The sequence below is a fragment of the Zalophus californianus genome, chromosome 4 (assembly GCF_009762305.2).
Source record: "Zalophus californianus isolate mZalCal1 chromosome 4, mZalCal1.pri.v2, whole genome shotgun sequence".
Taxonomy (NCBI): Eukaryota; Metazoa; Chordata; class Mammalia; order Carnivora; family Otariidae; genus Zalophus; species Zalophus californianus.
Window position 1 is genome coordinate 7,017,195 of NC_045598.1, and position 23,143 is coordinate 7,040,337.

Genomic DNA, 23,143 nt, shown 5'->3' on the forward strand with positions numbered 1-23,143 from the left:
GCCTGCTGGCTGTCCTCGAGCTCACAGAGCCCTTTCAAAGACCGATGACAGAGGCACAGGGCAGGCCCTTTGAAGAACTGGGGTGCCTTATGTGCCTGGGAGGACTGGCCCCCATGCAGCCAGCGGGAGCAGCATCGTCCCCTGCAATCGGCCCGGATCCTCTCAGCCTGCACAAGGGCAGCTCAGATCCGGACATCCCACTGGAAAAGGAGGAAAGGACTCTGCAGGTGGGTTTCCGAGGAGCACTATGAGCTCTCGACCGTGGGTCAGATTCCAGGAGCAGACCCAAGAGTAACATCGAAACATCCAAATCTCTCAAAATCTCAGGAAAGAAGAATGCGGGAAGTAGGTAGCAGCTGTGGGGTGTCAGCCACCCGGGTTCAAGCCAAGGGGAGGGCCACTAGCCCAGCAGAGCTGTTACCTGTGGGGTCCGCATCTCCTTCCCCTTCAGGCTCCACTTCTCTCGTGATGGTGCTGATGATCCGAAGCTCAGGGAAAAGGAAAACCCCTTCTGGGCTTTCAAATTCAGAAGCCGCTCGAGCGAAATGGTGGACGCCACTGAGGCTGATCTTGGGCTCCTCGGGCTGCAGCACCATCACGTAGCCGTCCACCGGGGGCACGGAGATGCAGGAGGCCTCGTTGAAACACCTGCCAGCAAGCGATGGAGGTGGCAAAGGTCAGGGCTTTGAGAAGCGGTTCTGCAGGCTACACACGCACTGGCCCATGGATTCCCCAGGCCCTTGGGGGGACAGAGGTAGCGGCCGGGCCCAACACCATTCACGGACACCGTCCATGCCCTCCGGTAACAAACGACGGCTGAGGTGTCTTAGAAACCTAAATATACATGTTTTCTTCTCAAGAGTTAAGAATCAGCACGTACTTGACCGTGCTGGTGATTTTGAGTCTTCGGATCCCCGGTGTGGGGAACTGCCGGGAGTTCAGGTAGGCAACGTGCTGCATGGCCTTATCCAGCTCCCCGATGTCATCTCCCTCCAAGGTCAACGCCAACTGACTGGGGTTCGTATGGATCTGAAATCAGGCCAGAGGGCGAGAAAAAAAGGGTTCAAACTGCCAGAAGTTCAAACACACTCTGGCAGAGAAAGAGGGTCAGCTGGGGATCGGTCTGGACTGGGGACCTGGGCAGGAAACCTCACGGAACTGCAGCGACAAGACCCTCTTGTTCGAGGGAAAACACCGAAGGCGTGAATGCGTCTGTGGCGTAAGAAATAAAAGGGCGCCCGGCGGGCTCAGTCGGCGTCGTGTGTGACTTGACTGCGCGATTGTGAGTCCAAGCCCCATGCTGGGTGCAGAGATTACTTAAAAATGATAAAATCTTAAAAAGAAAGAAAGAAATATATATACATATATATATTTGGTCTCTATCCCCAGTTTCTGGCACAGAGACCCCCACACCCTGGAAATTTCCTGAGTGATAAGAGCACCTTTTGTTACTCATAATAAGCCCCTTCCAAGCACACCAGCACCTGTGTTAACGAGCAGTTTCTGGGCGGCTGAGGCACTTCAGGATGGAGCTGGCCACCCCAGAGCCCACGTGACTACAGGGCTGGCACGTTCAGCCCCAACCCTGACCTCTGGCCAATGATTTAACCAGCGGTGCATACCTAACAAAAGCTCCGTAAACACCCCTGAAGGACAGGGTTTGGGAGCTTCCCGTGTGTGGGAGGGTGGCGCTCCCGGGGCAGAGGGGAGCTCCTTCCTCCTCCCCACTTCCTTGCCTTCTGCAATGTCTCCATCTGGTTGTTCCTGAGTTGTATTCTTTCTAATAAACCAGCAGTAGTAAGCAACGTGTTTTCTGCAGTTTTCTGAGTAGTTCAAGCAAATTACTGAAACCCAAAAGAGTGGGGGATAACGGGAGCGCCTAACTTTGTAGTGAAGCTGGACAGCAGTGTGGGTAACCCAAGGGCCCGGCACCTGCACACAGCATCTGCAGCGGGGGCAGTGTGGTGGCACCGAGCCCTCTTCTGCAGGCTCTGTGCTAACTCCTGGGAGTCAGTGTCAGAAGTGAAGCGACTTGCAGGACACCTGGAGGTGCAGGTGTCTGGAGAGGTGGGGACTGGCTCCTGGGAACCCCCTCCCCCCAAGTTTGGGGTCAGAGGTGTTGTGAGTAAACACATCAGTCCTTTGCCAGCAGCCTGCATGCCGGTGCTCGAGGAGGTCGCGAGGGCCGTGCAAGGCAATGCCAAGGTTACCTCCACGCCTCTGCCGCTGTCTTCGGGGACCTGCAGGTCCAGCCCTTCTTTGCAGGTATAAAGACAGTCGATCACCTTCTTGTCAGCGAGTTTCCCGGAACGGACGGTCAGGCCGGCCAGGTTACCTCGGAAAAACTGGGTCATGTGCAGCTCACCACCTTAGGAACACGGGGGGGGGACAAAGCAGGCAGTTACGTGCACGGCCCGGGGCCTCCTGCTTTACCTCACAATGCAGCGTTACCGGCGGTGGCAGCTGGATGGAGGGACATGCGGGTTAGTTTGTACCAAATCCTGTTAGCCTTGCAATCTACATGGAAGCGCAATGGAGAAATTAAATCGTTTATGATCATGCACATGGCATGGAGAAAAGAGGTGGTGGGGCTCCCTCACCCGAAGCCCGGAAGCCAAGAGGTCCCATGGGTGTCCCCACGCAACCGGCCACTCCCTGGAAAGGGTGGCCTATGCTGCCCCCATCACCCTGTGCACTGGTGACATTTTCCATTAGCACCAGCCTCCTGGGTCACCGCCTTCTCGATCAGCTGGGTCACACTCTGGGCTGCTTTTTCTGACTGAGCACACTCAGGGACACATGCAAACTTGGGAACGAACCCACACCAACAGGACGAGGAAGAGGGCCGCTTACTCCCCCAGCCTGCATGTGAGTGGCCTCGCGTGGCTGCTATTTGGCTGAGTCCCATCGGGCCAGCCCCCACGACTAAGGATAACTGGGAACTGATGGTGTTACAAGGAAAATGGAGACCCAGAAAGTGGCCCCTGATGGACTGTAGCCAAGAGCCCAAAGCAGGTGAAACAGAACTTATTCTCGCAATGACAAAGGAGACCAATGTCCACAGCATGTCTCGTTCCTGATAAGGACATTAGACACTATGAGCCATCACCAGGGACTGAGATTTCTAAGAAACATTTGTCTAAAATTTAGTATCGGTCAGGATAGAGAATCTAGTAATGAGTCTCTTCCTGTCTCGTGGTTCAGCCACAGGGGAACCAGGAGGTGGCCTCCCTGATGTGGCCTGTGAGATTTCAGCAGGGAGCCTCATGCAGTGGGATCAGGGTCAAATCTGATTGGGGGGTGGGGAGGAGTCCCATTAGTGCAGTGCATTGATGAGTCATTTGCCCTCACTGCAACTGGGATCAGACTGGGCAAAAAAAGGGTCAATCCTGTGAAGCAGTGGGGGGAGCATAATGCAAAGCAGCAGCTCAAATGGTTCTGGGACCAAAATGCAACTCGGGCATTTCATGCGAAATGTGGAATGAATTGATGTCTCGTCTTTAAATGAAACACAAGAGTGAACCGTAGGGAAAGATCCAGCAACCTGTAGAGGCCACAGGCACAGACTCGGTTTCATTGTCATTTTCAAATGCTGGATACTCTGTAGAAAAGCAAGACAAAGACAATAAAAAGGACCAAGAGGTTAGGCTCTTCACACTGGAACTTGAAAATTAGTCTTGAAAAGCTACCGAATATAAAACACAAAGAGAATTCTCGTCTTGGCCCCTTAGGGACGCCTCCCCTCCCCCAAGCAAACTTATCCTCCATCACCTTTTCCAACCCCCTGCTCCCTGCCTTTCCGCATTCTTCTTTTATCTTTGCACACCTGCCTTGCCAAAACGCAGGCCCAATTCACAAGAGGAAGAACAAAAGCACGTCCGCTGAACTCCCATCTCTTCGGCCTGTGTTACCGGGTGGGGTATTGCAAAGAGGCCGCTCAGACAGCCGGCAGAGACGTGCCAGATACAAGTACAACCAAACCCTGGGCCCACAGCACTTCCCTCCCTGATAGGGAGGGCACTTGCAGAAACAAAATGGGACAGCGCCAGTAAGCATCCAAAGCCTGGTATGTGTAGTAAACATACAAAAGCATGTGTTTTTTGAGCTCAAAACAAGTTCACTTTGGTCTAGACTTTAACTCCTAAGTCACAGAGAAATGAAGGCATTTTTACCCACTTTTTCAGAACAAAAAGGGAGAGTCTGGGGTTAAGGAACTTACCCCGAGAAATAGGTAATCAGTCACTGGTGGTGGGCCTGGGGCCTCTAACTACTGATCCCTCTTGGCCCTGGCCCGGTGTTCTGACCGTAACAGCAAGCCAGGGAGGCCCACGCCCAGTGACTGAGCACAGAATCTCCACTTTCCAGACTGTGTCGTGGGAGCACTCCACAGCCCACGGCACAGGCCCCCACACCTCCTGTGCTGCAGCGGCATGGAGATGCGCTGGGGACAGGCCTGGCATAAGCATCTGCGTTCCCATGATGCTTCCAGATGCCTCCAGGACACCGTTAGGGATGGCGTTTCAGTCGATGGGTGGGAGGCTGCTGCTTACAGCATGGGCCCTCCACCATGAATGTGTAAGGGAAGTGGTTTCCAAATCTAAAGGGAGGAAGGAGATCTTCCCCCCGGGGAACTACATTTTATAAACCATGTGTTTGGTTTGAGAGCTTACGTGTGTTTTTCTGGCTGAGGATCTTGAGAGGCTGAGGTAGAAAGACATGAAGCTGATGGCCAGTGGGTGACAGACGCTGTGGCCCAAATAGGGCCCGGAGGCAGCCCAGAACAGGAGCTTTACTTTGACCCAAGCAGCAAAGCTCCTGGGTTTGCATTCATATTTTTATTCTTATTTTAAAAATTCTTATTTTTAAAACAACGTGAATTATTGTTTAATTTGGGAAGCAACTCCGGACTGAAATGTTAAGACTTAGCAACTAAGGGGGCGCCTGGGTGGCTCAGTTGGTTAAGCGGCTGCCTTCGGCTCAGGTCATGATCCCAGGGTCCTGGGATCAAGCCCCGCATCGGGCTCCCTCCTCTGCAAGAAGCCTGCTTCTCCCTCTCCCACTCCCCCTGCTCATGCTCTCTCTCTCAAATAAATAAAATCTAAAAAAAAAAAAAAAAAGACTTAGCAACTAAAACAATTCCCACTTCCCTGTAATCTGTTTCTCGTTCCTTGGCCTCAAGTTCCACTTTCTCATAGATGAACCGTCCCCGAAATTAAATCTAGGAGTCAGCTAAAGAGGTTCACTCTAAAATGCTGTCTTAACCTTTTCAATTTAAAAGGATCTGCAGGAAAATGATGAAATTCAAAGTCTCTGAAATTATAGCAATGCTGTCATGGGAATTAGGCTATTTGGTAAATTTCTCGCCGACCTCAAGGTACGATGTTTCCACAGGGAGAAAAAAATACTCAAGAGGTCTGTCTGGCAGGTACAGACAGTGATGGCAACCCCGTCGAGTGTGAGGTTCATGTGAGGCCGTGAACCTTGAGGGGAGACCGAGGGTCCCGCAAACTCGGGCGAGAAAGATTACGTGCTTACTTCCACGGATTTCTGAAGGTGAGCTTTCCCTTTGGATACGAATGTCACTACAAAGCACGGCCTGGCTGTCACCACTACTTCCTAGCATGTCGTGATGCTGCAAATACCACAAAGCCCGTTACCACTTCCAGATTATGGCAGTTATTGAACTTGCTGCCAGAGCTTGTTCTCCATTTGTTAATAAAGCAGCACAGGTATTACCATGTCAAAACATTAGTCTTCTAGTACTTTGATAACTCTCTTTCAATTTAATTGGTTACCTTGGAAATCCTACGTATTTTGTTTCATAGATTAATATAAAATTATCCTGGGAAGGGGTGCCCATCAGATCACAGGCTCTCAATGCACCGGCTTCAGGGGTTCAAATCCTGATGCCAAGATTAACTAGCAGGGTAACCCTGGGCTCTGAGCCTGTTTCTTCGGCTATAAAATGGGGCTAAAAACTGCTCTTTCCCCACGCACTTACTGTTAAGGATTAGTGAGAGAATGCATACAAAGTAATAGGCATGCTGCCTGCCGGTCAGATAGCATGAATAAATGGTATTGTTGCTTTGGTGGCTGTCATATCCCATCCCTGGTCCTGCAGCAGAGACGTCCTGGGAGTCCCTTCAAGCACCGCTCCTGCTGGGTTAGCCAGCACTCAACGCTCTGGAAGAGTCCTCTGGGTCAAAGTATACTTACAGTTCTGTGCCTGATGAGGTCAGGTGCCGCCTCTCTGTTTTCGTGAACTTTTCAATCAACAGATTACTTTATAAAAACAATCCCTCAATTGCACTCTCCCTCCCAGGTTCCCAGAAGGGGCTGGTTGCTTCAGTCCTATAACACACCGTTAGTGAGCGCCCCAAAGTATGACATCAGCAGTGTCCCCAGAAAGGCCATGCCCAGGAGAAGGGACGAAAGATGAAGGACATGAGGGTGGAGGTGAGACACTGAGATGAGCCTGCTTCCACCGCTAAGGCCGAGAGGCAGGATTTACTTCCCAAGACTGCGGAGAGGGCGCCAATGACCGTTACCTTGCCAGCAGGCCCCAACCACGAGCTGAGTTTTGATCTTGGATGGATGAAGCGGGTAATCTTCGGTCACAGAGAAGGGCTCATGAGAAACTCCGTCCACATAGAGAGTCACGCTTGGGAATTCCACATTGACGACGTAGTGATGCCACTCCTCATCACAGACCTACGAGAGGCCAGTGGAAAAACCAGAGCATGAAACATCTACCTTCCCTCTCGTCCAGAAACAACGAAAGCCATACAACTGGATACGGAGAGCAAGTCACCCATAAGGAATAATGTCTTCTGAAAAAGGAAACGACATTTTTTAAAAACCTAACAACAAAATACATCTCACTCACTCAACCACATCTCACCCCAAAGGGCCAAAGCAACACTATCACCTCTAGGGCGTTCCAGACCAGGCAGCAGTGCTCACTCATCATGCGACAGGGCCTCAGAATACAGAACTGCCCAATCCTCTTCTGCCAATAGTCTGACACCAGGAGATTCTGGTATCGGCAGGCTGGACAGCCTCCCACTGAGCCGGCTTAGCCTGCCTATTGGCCATGCCTCCTTTTCTGGATCAAAATGAAAAATACCTCCCATCTCAAGATAAGGCATGCTGGAGCACATGTATCTTCTTTTTCAATTCAAAGGTGATGATCTAAGTAAACTGAGCATACAACTCAGAGGGCATGATAAATTAAACCACATTCCTTCCCCATCGTGAATGAGCATCTCTCTCGCAGCTGAGGGAAAGCACTGGTCAGCAGCCTCCAAGGCCCCTTCAGTCCAGCACTCCCTCGTCTTTGGCTTCAGAGGAAGAGGCAGGCACTCAAGAACAGAGACAGGCAGAAAAAGAGACGGAGTGGGCTAAAGAAGTTTTTAAAAAGTGTTTCTAAATAAGCTTGCCTAATTTACACGTTCTAAAAAACTGAACCGATGAGAACTTCAACAGACCAGAAACATCACAATAAATGAAGAAATTACCAAAGAGTACCCCCCAGAAAAAAGCGGCTGCTCCTGATGAGTTTATTACAGAAAAAATTCAAACCTCTAACATCGTGCACATGTCTATTTCATATGCATAACAGATCAGTACATATATTGATTACATGAAACATTTTTAAATGAAAGAACTGCACAGCAATTCACTTTTGAGGCAGGTAATATCTTAATTTCAGCCTGTCTCTATTTAAAACAAGTTCTGTAGTATTAGCTCCTTCAGAAAGCAATTTGTTGTCCCCCTAGTTTCTGGGGCATCAGCAGAATGACACTGTAACTGAAAATCCACTTGACTCTAGTCAGAAGTCCATGACAGTATTCTGGGAAGACAGGGCTAGAACTGGCATAATTTTCGGATTTCCCTGAAAACTGGGTGAGCAGAATAGCAAAGCCCAAAGCCACAGATAACACCCACGATACTCCTCAGTTCGGTGCCCGGGTGCACCCTGAGATGCGCATAGGTGGAGAAAAGCAACGGGGCTCCAGGTCCGGGGGATATCAGAGGACGGCGAGACTGTATCTACTTGTTGAGATGCTTTATGACAACAGGAGGGGGAGGCAGGGCCCAGAAACTAGGAAAAGGGTCATGCTACCCAACTCCCCCCTTTGAAAGTACAGGAAAAGGACTTTTATAATAAAAATGAGGAGGGGAGAAAGGACCACAGCTCAATCCCATATGAACTTTTTAAGAGAAAGAAAGAGAATTGCTGGAATAATATCCCTCCAGACCCCCTTTCAAGACACGCCGGCAACAAACATGAAAATGATCACGTATTGTCTCAAAACACACTAGAAACATCAGGAAAGTGACACAAAACACGAAAGAACGTAGCTCCTGGGGGCACCTGGGTGGCTCAGTCATTAAGCGTCTGACTTCGGCTCAGGTCATGGTCCCAGGGTCCTGGGATCGAGCCCCGCATCGGGCTCCCTGCTCGACGGGAAGCCTGCTTCTCCCTCTCCCACTCCCCCTGCTTGTGTTCCTGCTCTTGCTATCTCTCTCTCTGTGTCAAGTAGATAAATAAAATCTTTAAAAAAAAAATCTTTAAAGAAAAAAAAGAACATAGCTCCTGACTACAGCAACTCTGACAAGAGCTGACAAAACAGGAATGACTCGAATAGAAAGTACAGAAAACAGGTAAGGAATACCAACCAAAGGCGAAGGGTCCCCAGGGAAGAAAAACAAAGTGATGAGGGGGGCGTGCTAAGAACTGTTAACAACATCAAAAACTTGCCTGAAATACCAAACAGCTTTCAACTATATACTAAAAAAGGGCATACCACATATCTGTAAAAACAAGACTCAAAACAATCACGATGTAGGCATAAAATTAACTGGTTTCAAAAAAGAAGAGAATCCTTTGGTCACCCAAGCGAAAGGACCAAGTGTTTTACAAGGGAAAGAAGACCAGATGGCCATCAGACGACCAGCAGCATCTTATGTCAGAAGACAACAGACAGAGAGATCTTCTGTTCTCGTAAATCCTAAATGGGAGTCAGAGATTTTATATCCAGCCAAACTGACCTTCTGTGTAAAGGCCACAGACACGCTATTAAACACGGAGGAACTCAGGCTGTTCCCATGAATCCCTCCTGGGGACACACGCCCCACAACACAGATGATGGAGACAGAGTGAGCACGAATGGCTCCTTACATCACAGAAACAGAAACAACCAGACAGAGAGCCTAAAGGGACCAGGAACATGCAAACCCAAGCCCAATCAAGCCTCAAGGCCACATTACTGATTTACAGGCTGTAAGGAAGAGAACAGAATATATGGCCCCACAGGGATGCAACCAGCCAAATCTACACCATGGGAAACTCTGTGGGACAAACGGCCTGATTTTGTCATCAAATAAATTACAGGAGAAAAGAGAAAAATCTACAGATTATAAAATAAACTCAACCAGTCACCATGTATGGCTCCTTATTTGGATCCTGATTCAAACAGATTATAAACATAGAAATATTTATGAGACAGGGGCCTGGGTGGTTCAGTCAGCTGGACGTCTCCCTTCAGCTCAGGGTATGATCTCGGGGTCCTGGGGTGGAGCCCCACGTCAGGCGCCCTGCTCGACGGGGAGTGTGCTTCTCCTTCTCCCTCTCCTCCTCCCCCCAACTCGAGCTCTGTCTCTCAAATAAATTAAAAAAAAAAAAAAATTTACGAGACAATCTGAAACTTGAGCACTGGCTAGATATCTGACGATATTAAGGAATTGTTAATTTTTTTTGAGAGCGAGAGAGAGCGTGCACATGCGCACAAGCAGAGGGAGAGAATCTCAAGCAGACTCCATGCTGAGCGTGTGGCCTGATGCAGGGCTTGATCTCATGACCCTGAGATCATGACCTGACTTGAAATCAAGAGTTGGATGCTTACCTGATTGAGCCACCCAGGCACCCTGTTAATTTTTTTAAGACGTGAAAAAGTATTACGATTATGCTTATCTTTTAGAGACACATATTGCATTATCTCCACAGAGAACGAAATGCCACATCTGGGATTTACCTCGAAGAGCTAACGACAATCATTAATAATGAAACCTGACTGGCAGAGTGTTAACTGTTGAAGCTAGATGAAGGATACGTGGGGTTGTTCTTTACACTAATCTCTCTGCTTTTACGTATCTCTGAAATTTCCCATAATGAGGCTTTTTTTTTAAATGTTATCAGAAGAAACTAAACACATAAATATAGACTATGGTTATTATAACAGAACTGTGCCTATGAACTCTATGTACACTGCAAAAAGCTTTTTCTGGACTGTACGTTTCTTTAGTTTCTTGAAAAACTATATGTATAAAAGTTTCTGAGACCGAGTCTCTACATAAATGAAAATGACACAGTGAGAAATGGATGCCACCAGCTGGACCATCACTTCGTCTTTCGTCTTTGCACTACCACACACTACCACACACGGTCTTCCTCTCCCGTTTATGCTCGCACACATCCGTCTATCTTGTACGTGTCATGGAAGACGCTGTATTCCAGCAACTATGGGCACATATTTGTCAGCCGTGGCCCACCAACTCCATGAGACAGAACTAAGCTCAGGCCACGGGTTTCTGTCTTAACCCAACCAGAAATTAAGAGGAGAAATGATCCACTGTGATTTTAATGGAGGGGACTCAATTCACTGCGTCCCCTTGTTTCCTGTAACACATCGGTTTTTCTCACGTGATACTTGCTTTTCATCACAAAAACTATTGGGAAAGCAGCTTTGCAGAGATAGGCTATCATCAAAAGGGATATAACGTGACCTCATGTTGAAACTGTAAACTCCCTCCAGCTAGTAGCTTGTGTGGGTTCTGAAAGATGTCGAGATTGCTGGCTCTGTGACAATTTAAAATATCCCGTGGCACCCCCAAATTTGCTGAGGCCCCCAGGGGCCCCTGGGCACAGTTTAGGAGCCAAGGCTTTAAGTAATGAATAAACCAATACAAGGACCTCAAGCCCAATTTTTAAGCAAGCGCTGCTTATTTCAATAAATTACAACACAGTATTTTTAATTTAAAGCCTATAATTTCTTTATATTAATACTGGATATATAAAATACACACTTATAAAATGAAAAACTTAGGCTTTCAGTGGAAAGGAGTTCAAAGGATTTAAATTTGCTATCCTATCACCCATAGGTAATAAAGTTTTTTTGAAGTATCATCAAACGAAACCAAACATGGTTACTATGGTTACTATAATATAACTGTGCCTAAAATGTCTACGTAGGTTGCAAAAAGTTTTTTATATTTTTATATTTATTCATAAATATAAATATACAGTGCCCATAAACTGCCCATAAGTAGCTGGTCCTGTGTAAAGTTGTAGCACCTAGTTAGAGCCTCTGAAAGATCAGAATGAGCGAGTTTTCCAGGCACGTACCTGATTCAACTTCCAGTGGAATTCTGCAGGTTTGTACTTCTTCTCTTCCAAAGGATCCTGGCGGAGGAGGAAAATAAGCCGGCAGCCGTGGACATAGAGTGAATAATGGTGTCGGTTCATGTCTGCAGAAAGAAATCCTACTGGTCAACTGCCAACTTAAGACCCAAAGGAGAAGTAAAGGCCATCTCCTTAATAGATTTTGAAGACACGGTTTTATCAGCGTAAGTGAACTCTCCAGTTGGGCCAAGGCAGAATTTAGAAACAAACACACCTGGGTTTCACTGAGACGTGGAGCCCAATTCACTGAGTAAAACTAACAACCAAATACCAGTGCAGTATCTTGAGGACAGAGCACCCTGGCCCAGAGCACAGAACGCTGTGTGTCGCCAATCAGCCTGTGGGAGCCTCTGGGGGAAGTCAGGTGCTCCGCTTCCAGCAACCACTTCGGGGCCCACTCGAGTATGACGGGTGCCAGGACGGCAAGTTAACCTACCTGTTTTGTCTGAACTACAGAGAATCGTCTCCTTCTTCCTGCCAAAAGGGCCGTGCCTCATCCACACAGAAATGGTAAAAGGCTCTTTCGGGTTGACCGAGACAACGCCATCTGGGATCCTCACTGCTTGTGTGCCATTGAACTCGAAGACCTGGTCACTGTCATGGCCATTGTCAGTGGGGAGGCCCACAGTCCAGTTCGAGGACCCGCTCGGGGAAGGGAGCAGCTCAGCAGTGCCAGACGCAGCACCTAGGCCAACACAGTAACATTTAACACACCTTATGTAAAGGGCTTAAAAGGCATAGTTTCAAAGCCACACTAAGGCAACATTCTTATCTTATACAACTGGCTAGTCCCAGTTTACATTCCCTCAAAAATAACGGTTTTGATTAAAAAAAAAAAATCATAAATAGTAACTGTGAATATTTTGAAAAAAGGAAGAAAACCTTACTTGCAATCCCACCCAAATATATCCACTATTAACATCTGCATATAAACACTTCCAGTCTTTTCTTTATGAATACATACATATTATAAGAATGGAGTCTAGTGATATACATACATACATGCACCCCCATTAATACTCTTCTACAGCATGATTTTAAATGTCTGAAAGGCATTTCATTGCACAGATATACTGTGATTTAATTAGATCTCCCTAGTAACACTGAGGTTGTCCCCACTTTTTTCTATGACAAACCTTGCCTTTATGAGGACCTCTGTGTGACTCCATCATTATTCCCTTACCATAAATTCCTAGAAATGGAATTAGTAAGCCAAAGAACATGAAAATAATTTTCCAGCTGTCATTATACACTGCCAAGTTCAATTTTCTTTTAAATGTGTCCACAGAAGAAGGCTGCGCTCCCCCAGTCACCTGGTCCTTCCCTGTTCCTCGGAGCCACGTGACCTAACATAAAACCTCAGTCAGATGTGAGCGCCTGCCACTTCCTAAAAATGTGAACCTACCCTCCTCCAGTCACAGTTCATTCCTCAGTAAAAATGAGGTCACCACCACCTCCTTGTAGGCCTGATGGGCACATATGGAAATGCAGGGCATACAGCAGGCACTCACATATGAAATTCTTCCCACTCTTCCTGACTTTAAACTGTTCTGCTGAGAAAATGTTCACTTAATACCTTAAAAAATCATGGCACTGGAGAGAGAAAGAGTTTTAAACATTATACTTAAATATGTATGGGGCACCCGGGTGGCTCAGTCAGTGAAGCGTCTGCCTCTGGCTCACGTCACGGTCCCAGGGTCCTGGGATCGAGCCCCACATCGGGCTCCCTGTTCATCAGGGAGCCTGCTTCTCCCTCTCCCTCTGCCTCTACCCACACATAGTTTAAAACAGACTATATCCCAGTCCTCTTAACTATATATATATTTAAGTACATGAATATTTGGACTCAGGCTCATGCAAAACCAGAGTACATTCATCATGGGGATAAGCTAGCAGAGAATATACTTTTTTGTTTTTGCTTATTCCAGTTTTTTAAGAAATCCTAAATCTGCTGGCTGTGATCAGGCTGGTGGAAAGACAGGTAAGCATGGGTGAACGGCTGCTGCACAGTGGACACGGAGTAGCTCTTGAAGCACAAAATACCCTCAGATCACAAAGAGCTCATTCAAGTTACGGGTATTTTGTCACTGGTGAAGTGAAACATTTTTCCTCAGCAGTTTCCACGACAGGCATCCATACCTCACCTCTACCTCATTTAGATAAGCCAGAAAAATGTCCACAACTGATGGTGAAGACAGAGCTCGAGGCTTTGATCAGATTACAACACTGGTCTCTTGACTTCACGTAATGTTTGTGGTAAAAAGAATCTGCTGAGACTTGAAATTAGATGGGAGTATTCTTAGTTTTGATTTTCTAGCTCATGTTTGCCATAAGCTATTGCATTACCTATGTTTTTTCTTCAGTCCTGAGATAAACATCTCATTTCATTTCAAACTCACTCTACTTAGATAATCCCTCTTTTGAGGATTCCCTAGGTTAGAGAAATACTTTCTTCTAATCACTGGTTCTTAAAATGCACATGCACATAACATTTTAAACAGCCTGTGAGGGGTTTATGAACCTCCTAAAGCCCAAAGTATGAAAATTAGCCAGGAAGCAGTAATGGCCACTTCAGAGAGTCCAAGTCTGTTTCAATGTCTGATTCTAACCAGCAACACAGGCACACATTCCCTTCCATTTGAGAGGGGGTCTCTCGCCTTCCCTGAAGACCACCAGGCCCCCTTACCACACAGTTGGTGAAGGGACTTCTCAGAATAGGTGTCCCGGTCACAGCCTTTCCCGATGTGGCCGGTCTCTAGCTCCACCGTTGCCTGCACCGAGGCCACGGATTCATCACATGTCTCCAGGTGGACACTGGGGAAGAGGGCCAAGGTGCCCGTGCCAGGCTCATACTCGATCCTGTTGTTCCATCCTGGGTCAGTCCACAAACCCGGGTGGGGAGAAAGGAGGAAAACTCACACTTTAGTTTTCTCTGGTAGATGGTGTTTAAGAATAGCTGCGAGAGCAGAAAGGACAACGAAGCTCACCTTGCCACCCCGGGGTGCAGGTGGGCTTGATGCTGACCTTCACCAAGACATCTTCTGCTGCTCTCCGCTTCCCGCAGTCATAGGCGGTGACTGTCAGCTTGTACTGGTGCTCCTTCCCGTAGTTCAGCTTCTCTGTGTTTTTTATATAACCTTCCAGAGGGGCAGAACAACAGTGAGAACGCAGAGCCGAACTGAGACAAAGTGCACGAGCTTCAAGCGTCATAAACACTGACGGCGACATAAAACCTCGGCTGGAGATAATTAACACTCGGTCTGGCTGTCCGGAGCTGGAACACACACTAAGTACACCTTTAAGGACTGTTCCAACAGAAGGAACGAGACTACACAATTCAGCCTTTGTTTACTCTTATGGTTTTTCTTTTTTGGGTTTATGTATTTGTTTTAAGCTTAAGTAGTTCACATGTAAGAGGACAAAGAAGACAAAATAATTCAAGTAATTCAAATACGAAACACAAGATCAAGCTGCACTATTTCTTATTAAAAGATTTACTTTGTGTGTGTGTGTGTGTGTGTGTGTGTGTGTGTGTGTGTGTCTGTCAGAGAGACAGAGAGATTTCCTACACCCACCCACTAGAACAGGAGCCTGCTTTCGAATGTGAGTGCAGATGTCTTGCAGAGTTTGCAATGTCCATGATTTCATTAGAAGATTCTGGACGGTGCATTAGCAACACAGATTGTAACACCATCAAGAAGCTATAACCTAATAAAGAAGCGGAGTTTTAGCACGAGTTCGTTCAGCACAATGATGAAGGACGGGAGGATCTGCCAGGAAGGCATAAACCTTCACATTCCAGATGAGGCAGAAGATCCAAATCTAACAACAGAAAACAGACCAACCAAAGGTCAGTCTTTTCGGGTGCACACTGATGGAATGGTGAGAAGGTACATACTAAAAACATGTTAAGTGGGGGATTTTTTAGACCCTGGTGGGAGAGGAAAAAGAAGGGCGCCCCATAAAAGAACACACAACTTCAGGTGCCAGGAGCAAGGCTTTCAGGGGACAGAATAAAAAAAATGTGAAACACACACATCACACCATCAGGGCTCTCTGCTATGGACTGAATGCTTGTGTTCTCCCAAATCCCTACGCTTAAGTCCTAACACCCAATGTGATGTCACAAAGAGGTCCTCCTTGGGGAGGAACTTAGGTTTAGGTGAGGTCGTGAGGGTGGGCCCCACACTGGGGTCCCAGAGGGCTCTCTCTCTCCCCACCACGTGAGGAAGCAGCAGGAAGACCTCCGGTGAACCAGGCCTCAGGCCTCATGAGACACTGAATCCGCCAGCACCTCGATCCTGGTCTCCCAGACTCCAGGACCATGCGAAGTTAAGCGTCTTGTGGTACTTTGTTACAGCTGCCTGAAGGGACGGATGAAGATCGTCTCGAATCTGAGTTTCGCCCGTGTGCAGACCTGCCCACAGACCGTCGCCCCAGTAAGGAAGGCTTGCTCCTCTGACTTACCGTCTTTGTCGATGGCGAACGGCACATCTGGAGTGACGATTTCATAGCTGCAAATCTGGCTGAACTGAGGGGAGCAATCTGCGTCCACAGCCTCCACCCGCAAGATGCTGTCATACTGTTTGCCCTCGATGACAGTCGCCTTGTAGGACTTCTCCTTGAACACCGGTGCGTATTCGTTCACATCGTTCACCTGAATATGGACAGTTGCCCTGAAAGAAGAAAAAGAAAAAAAGCTGTGTGCTCGGTTTGTGTTTTTCCCCAGAGCATACCAATTCTGCCCTAGTTTTAGATTTCTTTTTGCTACTATCTTGTTTCATGAAGATCAAATGATGGAGATCAAAATTAAACAAGTCATTGTTTTTACTTTAGCGTGGAGACGACTTTAGAAAGTTAAAATAGGAATTTGAGTTGATTCTTCCAGATCCTAAGAGTAAGGCGGCTGGTTTAAAAAAAAAAAAAAAAGAAAGAAAGGGGCGCCTGGGTGGCTCAGTCGTTAAGCGTCTGCCTTCAGCTCAGGTCATGATCTCAGGGTCCTGGGATTGAGCCCCACATCCGGCTCCCTGCTCAGCAGAGAGCCTGCTTCTCCCTCTCTGTCTGCTGCTGCCCCTGCTTGTGCTTGTTCTCTGTGTCTGTCTCTCTCTCTCTCTCTGCCAAATAAATAAATAAAAAATCCTAAAAAAATAAAAAATAAAAAAATAAAAAATAATTTTTTAAAAGAAAAAAAAGGGGCAGTAATATAAAACAAAAGAGACTTGGGGTTTTCTTGACAGTATGGGACAGGGCGTGCAGAAAGGGGTAAACTAGATAAGACAAAATCAGAGCCCAAGGAAGAAGGGGTAAGACAGAGAGAGAAGATGGGAAACATGGACGGGGAGTCTGACTGGGAGCATGGCAAAAAGTTCTGTCCCGCTTCTGTGGAACCGAGACCACTAGCAACCCATTGTTACCCATCCCCCATTACTGATCCAACAAACGAAGGACCTCAACATGACCTCAACGTTCCCCTCCTAGCAGACCCCTTGCTGCCATGTTCCACCTCCCCAGCTCGGGCAAGAGGCAACAAAGGTGCCATCAGACTCGGTAGCAAAGGGAGGAAACGGTCAGTCTCAAGGGCTATTGATCAGGGCGTGTTTCTGACTCAGACAAGATCCCTGACTCAAATAATGCCTTTTTCAAGGACAACAGTAATGTCACATCGTGTGAAAGGGATGAGGAGAGACTCGCTGGCTCTCAGCACCCGAGTGTTCACCAAGACCCTCCACGCCCAACGTGGAGCAACCTCCTGACCCAGCACAGTGGGTCACGTGCTGTCATCCCGAGTGCCCCTCTCCCCTCAGCCCAGGTGCTAAGTAAAAACTGAGACTCAACAAAACGAAATTTGCCTAATGTCAAAGGGATAGCAAGTGGTGGAGAAAACAATGGATTCTGGGGCGCCTGGGTGGCTCAGTCGGTTAAGCGTCTGCCTTCGGCTCCGGTCATGATCCCAGGGTCCTGGGATAGAGCCCCGCGTCGGGCTCCTTGCTCTACGGGGAGTCTGCTTCTTCCTCTGCCTGCAGCTCCCCCTGCTTGTGCTCTCTCTCTGTCAAATAAATAAATAAAATCTTAAAAAAAAAAAAAAGGTATATGCTGCTGGATTAAGTGTTAAAAAAAAAGAAAGGAAGTAAAGACTGGATTCTATCTAAATCTACATTTTGTCCAGAGTCCCGTCAGTTACATCAGTAGTTCTCGGCCGGCAGGAAGGACAGGGACACAGCCAGGAAGGGGGGCGCAGCGCTCAGCCTGCTCCCACCAGCAGGAAGGAATTCTACACCCTTAGAATTCACAAAAAAGGGGCGACTGGGTGGCTCAGTCATTAAGCATCTGCCTTCGGCCAGGGTCCTGGGATCGAGCCCCGTATCAGGCTCCCCGCTTGGCAGGAAGTCTGCTTCTCTCTCTCCCACTCCCCCTGCGAGTTCCCTCTCTCGCTTCTGTGTGCCTCTCTGTCAAATAAATAATAAAATAAAATCTTAAAAAAAAAAAAAAAGAATTCACAGAAAAAAGAAACCTAACAACAAAATACCTCCCTCGGGAAAAAGTGGGCTTTTCCAATTTTCAGCGTAGGGCCTTAGTGTCTTTAACAGAGGATTTGGTGGGATAAAATTACTCATTTATTTATTTATTCAACATCTAATGCTGTGGGGTAAACAGATAGGATTCCTGCCCTCAAAGAGCTTATAGTGTCATAGGGGACAACCCAGAAATATCTTCTGCCTCACCTTTAAAAAACACAGAGCCTTCGGGGGCACCTGGGAGGCTCAGTTGGTTAAGCGTCTGTCATTGGCTCAGGGGTCCTGGGATTGAGCCCCATGTCGGGCTCCCTGCTCAATGGGGAGTCTGCTTCCCCCTCTCCCTCTACCCCCTGCCCCAGCTTATGCTCTCTTTTTCTGTCTCTGTCTCAATAAATAAAAATAAAATCTTAAAAAAAAAAAAGAGTCTTGGGGACAGGGACAATGGTCACTACTGCCTTCCGCACGCACCCGCTCTCTGCCCAGTTTACTTACTTATGAGACTTTTTTATGTTGGTGCCGTCCGGCCCCTTGCCGCAGTCATAGGCCTGGATGGTGAATGTGTAGTCTTTCTGCAGCTCACAGTCCAGTTTCTCTTTTGAGCGAATGATTCCCTCGCCAGTGGACTTATCCACTACCACTGCATCAAAGGGGACATTCTGCCCGTGAATTTTAAATCCACAGATCTCACCTAGGGAGTCAAAGCAGCGCAGGTTAGAATTTCTGCCCCGTGCATCTGCACATACCCCCTTCCTCCCCTTCCCGGCCCACGCCCCCAAAAAGAAAAGAAACGACAACAGTTCAGCAGCCAGGGGTTTAGAGGGTCTGTGGACAAAGCAAGGGCACTGTGCTTTGACAGGGATAAGTTCTGGGGCTTTAGTAAAAAGAAGCATGTTCTGGCTTTCCAAGCAACTTGCTTAACTTTGCATCCATTCATGCAGGAGTACAAAAGAGAAAAAGAGAAAATATAGACAGGCATTTCACAGGAGTACTTAAGATAGCTCCAGGGTAAAAGCAGTGTCATTAGCAAACAGCCGTGGCCTGAGAACACGGGGAGCCGTCCCCAGCTACTGGGGACAGCTGGGCAGCGATTTTGATTTGGACCAGAGAGAGGGCTAAAATGCAGTTAAGTGTTGAGAAGGGAAGAAGTGTGATGTTATATTATAGGTTCAACACCATAATTACAGAAATTCTGTCAAAAAAAAAAAAAAAAAGAAAGAAAGAAAAATCAAAAGAAACAAGTCTTCCTGTGCAATGAGCCTGGCTAAAATTAGGGAATCAAAACAAACTACTGAATGAGAAAGGTAGAAATACCAACTTCTCAGGCATCCATTTCAACAACTATAGTCCACTATTAAGATCGGTTCTGTCACGGGCAGGGATTGGCTAGACTTGCCTTTGTTGCCAACACTAGACTATCAGACCTGGAAAAGAAGCCTGCCTGGGGACATCAGTACATCTAAATTGGCTCACAAGCTCAATTAGGGGTGAAAATCTAGGTTTCCATTCTTGCCTGTGGGAGAACAAACATAAATGTTTTGATATACATATAAAACTTCAGAAAAATGTATTTCACATAAAAATAAGACTGCCCTCTTCCAAAATTACAACTCACAGAAAACGGTTACAAAGTGAATCTCTGAAGTTCAATTGAGAAAAAAAAATGCACAGTATTATCCATACAGTTCAAATGGATGTCTGATTTCCAGATATTTCTAACCAAGGGTTTGGTTACATACAATTTCCATCAATACATTTAAAAATAGAAACAAAGTAGGAGAATAAATCAGGGTAAAAGAACATGACAGTTTCTTCTGTTTAAGGGCTGATTCCCAATTTTATAAACAAAGTTAGTGGGTTAATATTCATAAGAGGGATAGAAAGAACCCTTTATCACCTTCTTTGGTGACTGTCACCTCAAAACTCTCTAAAGGGAGAAAAGATAAACCCAAGTCAGTAATGCAGGAAAGAATAAAGACGGAACAATAAGGAAAAAAGTCAAAGATGCACATATTACATAGAAAAGCTTGACATAATTCAACAATCAGCTCAGTAGCCACTCGCCAGAATCGCTACAGAGAACTGGATCTTCAGGAGCACAAACCACTACGTAATGTTGAAATTACACCAACCTGGAGATGAAATCTACTATAAAATTTCATTAACACCCCTCAAGTGCCGTTTGGACCATTTTTAATGACCACTTTCACGGTAACAGTTAATAAGTAAACCTATTTGTTATTTTACAGTTTTCAAATTTTTCATTTTCAAACTGAGTTCTTGTGGCTCAATTCTGGTAACATTCAACCCAGTACAAGATTTGATGAAACAAAAAACAAACATTTGGGGACCAGAGGGTTTTACTTCTCTGTTCTTGAGCTGGAGAAATAACCACGTTTTCTAATCTAAAGGACCCAACCAAGGCAACGCACACAAACCCCTCATCTAACGGAACATCTGCTTGAATGTGAACTGAAACCAGATTCGATCCTCACTGCAGTGACACCACAATGACCGTGGCTTTTAGTGAAAACACTGTTCTCCAAAGTCAACAGAAGCGCTGCTTCCTCACCCCCCCAACCCAGGGCTGCTACAGAGGAGTGCCACCACGCAGAGGTCAGGAGGTCAGGAGCCCCACCCACTGCCTCTTCAGGACAGAGTCAGCCTCACTGGGGCATCTTCTCTCCCCCAAAGGCAACGTACCGGCTTTCTCTTACTTTCCAATGGTTTTACCATATATTTGTATATCCCTGAATAATGTTTCATTTTGCCTGTTTTGAGGTTTGAAAAATGGTATCACATGGTATGCAATTTTTGTGACTTGCTTTTTTGTTGTTGTTTTAAAGTTTATTTATTCATTTTTTCTTTTCATTTTAAGTAGGCTCCACGCTGGGGGAGAGCCTACTTAAAATGCAGGGCTCGAACTCACGACCCTGAGATCAAGACCTGAGCTAAGATCAAGCCTCGGACACCTGACTGACTGAACCACCCAGACACCCCTACTTTATTTTTTTAAGTAGGCTCCGTGCCCAACATGGGGTTTGAACTCACAACCTCGTGATCGAGAGTTGCATGCTCTACCAACTGAGCCAGCCAGATGCCCCGTGACTTGCTTTTTCACTCAACCTTGCGCGTCTAAGATTCATTCATCGCTGTTGGCGGATACAGAATACAGTTTATTTCTTTTCGCTACTACATTCGGCGAGAATCCAAGGAGTTAGAGCAGCTAAAGTGCTTAGAACATGGCCTGGCTTAAAGAAAGCACTCAACAAATGTTCCCTATTACTCTAAGTATTTTCCACTGTGTGAGTGCACCATCATTCCCGTTTTCTGCTAAGGACAATGCTGTGACAGACATTTCTAAACGTGCTTTCGGCTGCACGTTTGCAGTCACTGCAGGCCCCGTACTGCCCAAAACTAGAGCCACTAGCCCACATGGGCTGTTTAAAATTAAACTAAAATTCATATTAAAATTGAATAATATTGGGGCACCTGTGTGGCTCAGTTGGTTAAGCATCTGCCTTTGGCTCAGGGTCCTGGGATCAAGTGCCACATTGGGCTCACTGCTCAGCAGGGAGTCTGCTTCTCCCTCTCCCTCTGCCTCTCTCCCCAACTCGTGCTTGCTCAAATAAATAAATAAAATCTTTTAAAAAAATGGAATAATATTAAAAATCAGTTCCTCAAGCGCCCTGGCTGTCACACCACAGGTGCTCAGTAGCCACACATGAGGAGTAACTACTGAGTATGGGATGCAGACACAGAACATTCTGTCACACATGAGGAGTAACTACCGAGTGTAGGATGCAGACACAGAACATTCTGTCACACATGAGGAGTAACTACCGAGTGTGGGATGCAGACAGAGAACATTCTGTCACCACAGCAAGTTCTACTGGACAGAGCTGCTCAGAATCCGGGCAGACAAACTATGGCCTGCACACGAAATCCAACCTCTGTGTGTACTCGAATAGCCTGGAAGCTAAGAGTGGTTTTTACTTTTTAAAATACGACTTGGTGGGGCGCCTGGGTGGCTCAGTTGGTTAAGCGTCAGCCTTCGGCTCCGGTCATGATCCCAGGGTCCTGGGATCGAGCCCCGCATCAGGCTCCCTGCTCGGCGGGAAGTCTGCTTCTCCCTCTCCCTCTGTCTGCCACTCTGCCTACTTGTGCTCTCTCTCTCTCTCTGTTAAATAAATAAAAATCTTTAAAAACAAACAAAAAATACTACTTTGTGACAAAAGTAAACTGAAATTCAAAGTTCAGTGTCCATAAGTAATGTTTTACTGGAATACAGACGTGCTCTTTTGTTTCTGTATGGTCTACAGCTGCTTTTCCACTATAGTGGCAAATCTGGGTCACTGCAAGAGAGACCCTATGGGCCACAAAGTCTAAAACATTCACTACCAGCCCTTTACAGACGTTTGCTGATTGCTAACAGATACACCTCTGTGTAGAGAACTGCTGAGTGCCAGGTATGTCAAATTTCCAGAATGTCCTAATTCACTCCATTATGTTTACGCTTCTTTTGGGTGTATATTAATACTGCATAATGCATTTTAAGATAAGTCAAGTTGCTCAGTTTTCAACTCAGAGTTTACTCTTCTAAAGAGAAAACAGTGATCCAGATCCACGTTATCGGAGTTGGCATACCTGACAGTGACCGAGGGTGCCTTCCTGGCAAAGGCCGCTGTGCAGGTGAGTGCAGATTTAAGACCCTGCCATGAGGTATCTATCGTGGGTAATGCTGCTTACGTAGTGCATCACTGAATAAAAGTATAAAGAGGCTGGGGTGCCTGGGTGGCTCAGTCGTTAAGCGTCTGCCTTCAGCTTGGTTCATGATCCCGGGATCCTGGGATCGAGCCCCACATCGGGCTCCCTGCTCGGTGGCGGGAAGCCTGCTTCTCCCTCCTCCACTCCCCCTGCTTGTGTTCCCTCTCTTGCTGTCTCTCTCTCTGTCAAATAAATAAAATCTAAAAAAAAAAAAAAAAAAGTATAAAGAGGATCGTTCAAGCAATGTCCCTGAGACTATTTCTGACTATGAGTTTATCATGAGGAGTGGAACTGTTTGCCAAAAGATGTACACTCCCTAACTTTCTCCTCTGAGATACCAGGCTGGGAGGCGGGAGGAGAATGTAGAGTGTATAGGAAGACAATGGGGTGTTTCAATTTT

At 46.8% G+C, this 23,143-nt stretch overlaps 1 protein-coding gene across 4 annotated transcripts in view; it reads right to left on the minus strand.

The window, feature by feature from the left end:
• CLSTN1 (calsyntenin 1) overlaps positions 1-23,143 on the minus strand; it is a 77,674-nt gene that overhangs the window by 4,808 nt on the left and 49,723 nt on the right. Inside the window, exons 3-14 of one of the 4 annotated variants that reach the window (XM_027599017.2) lie at positions 19,874-19,903; positions 18,472-18,667; positions 15,932-16,140; positions 14,452-14,601; positions 14,151-14,336; positions 11,901-12,149; positions 11,408-11,529; positions 6,549-6,711; positions 3,545-3,601; positions 2,211-2,368; positions 881-1,029; positions 422-648 (exon numbers count right to left, since the gene is read on the minus strand). In XM_027599017.2, coding sequence (XP_027454818.2) covers positions 422-648; positions 881-1,029; positions 2,211-2,368; positions 3,545-3,601; positions 6,549-6,711; positions 11,408-11,529; positions 11,901-12,149; positions 14,151-14,336; positions 14,452-14,601; positions 15,932-16,140; positions 18,472-18,667; positions 19,874-19,903 — 1,896 coding nt within the window. The remainder of the gene's footprint in view (positions 1-421; positions 649-880; positions 1,030-2,210; positions 2,369-3,544; positions 3,602-6,548; positions 6,712-11,407; positions 11,530-11,900; positions 12,150-14,150; positions 14,337-14,451; positions 14,602-15,931; positions 16,141-18,471; positions 18,668-19,873; positions 19,904-23,143) is intronic. The other 3 variants (XM_035727019.1, XM_035727020.1, XM_035727021.1) reach the window with 3 other exon arrangements.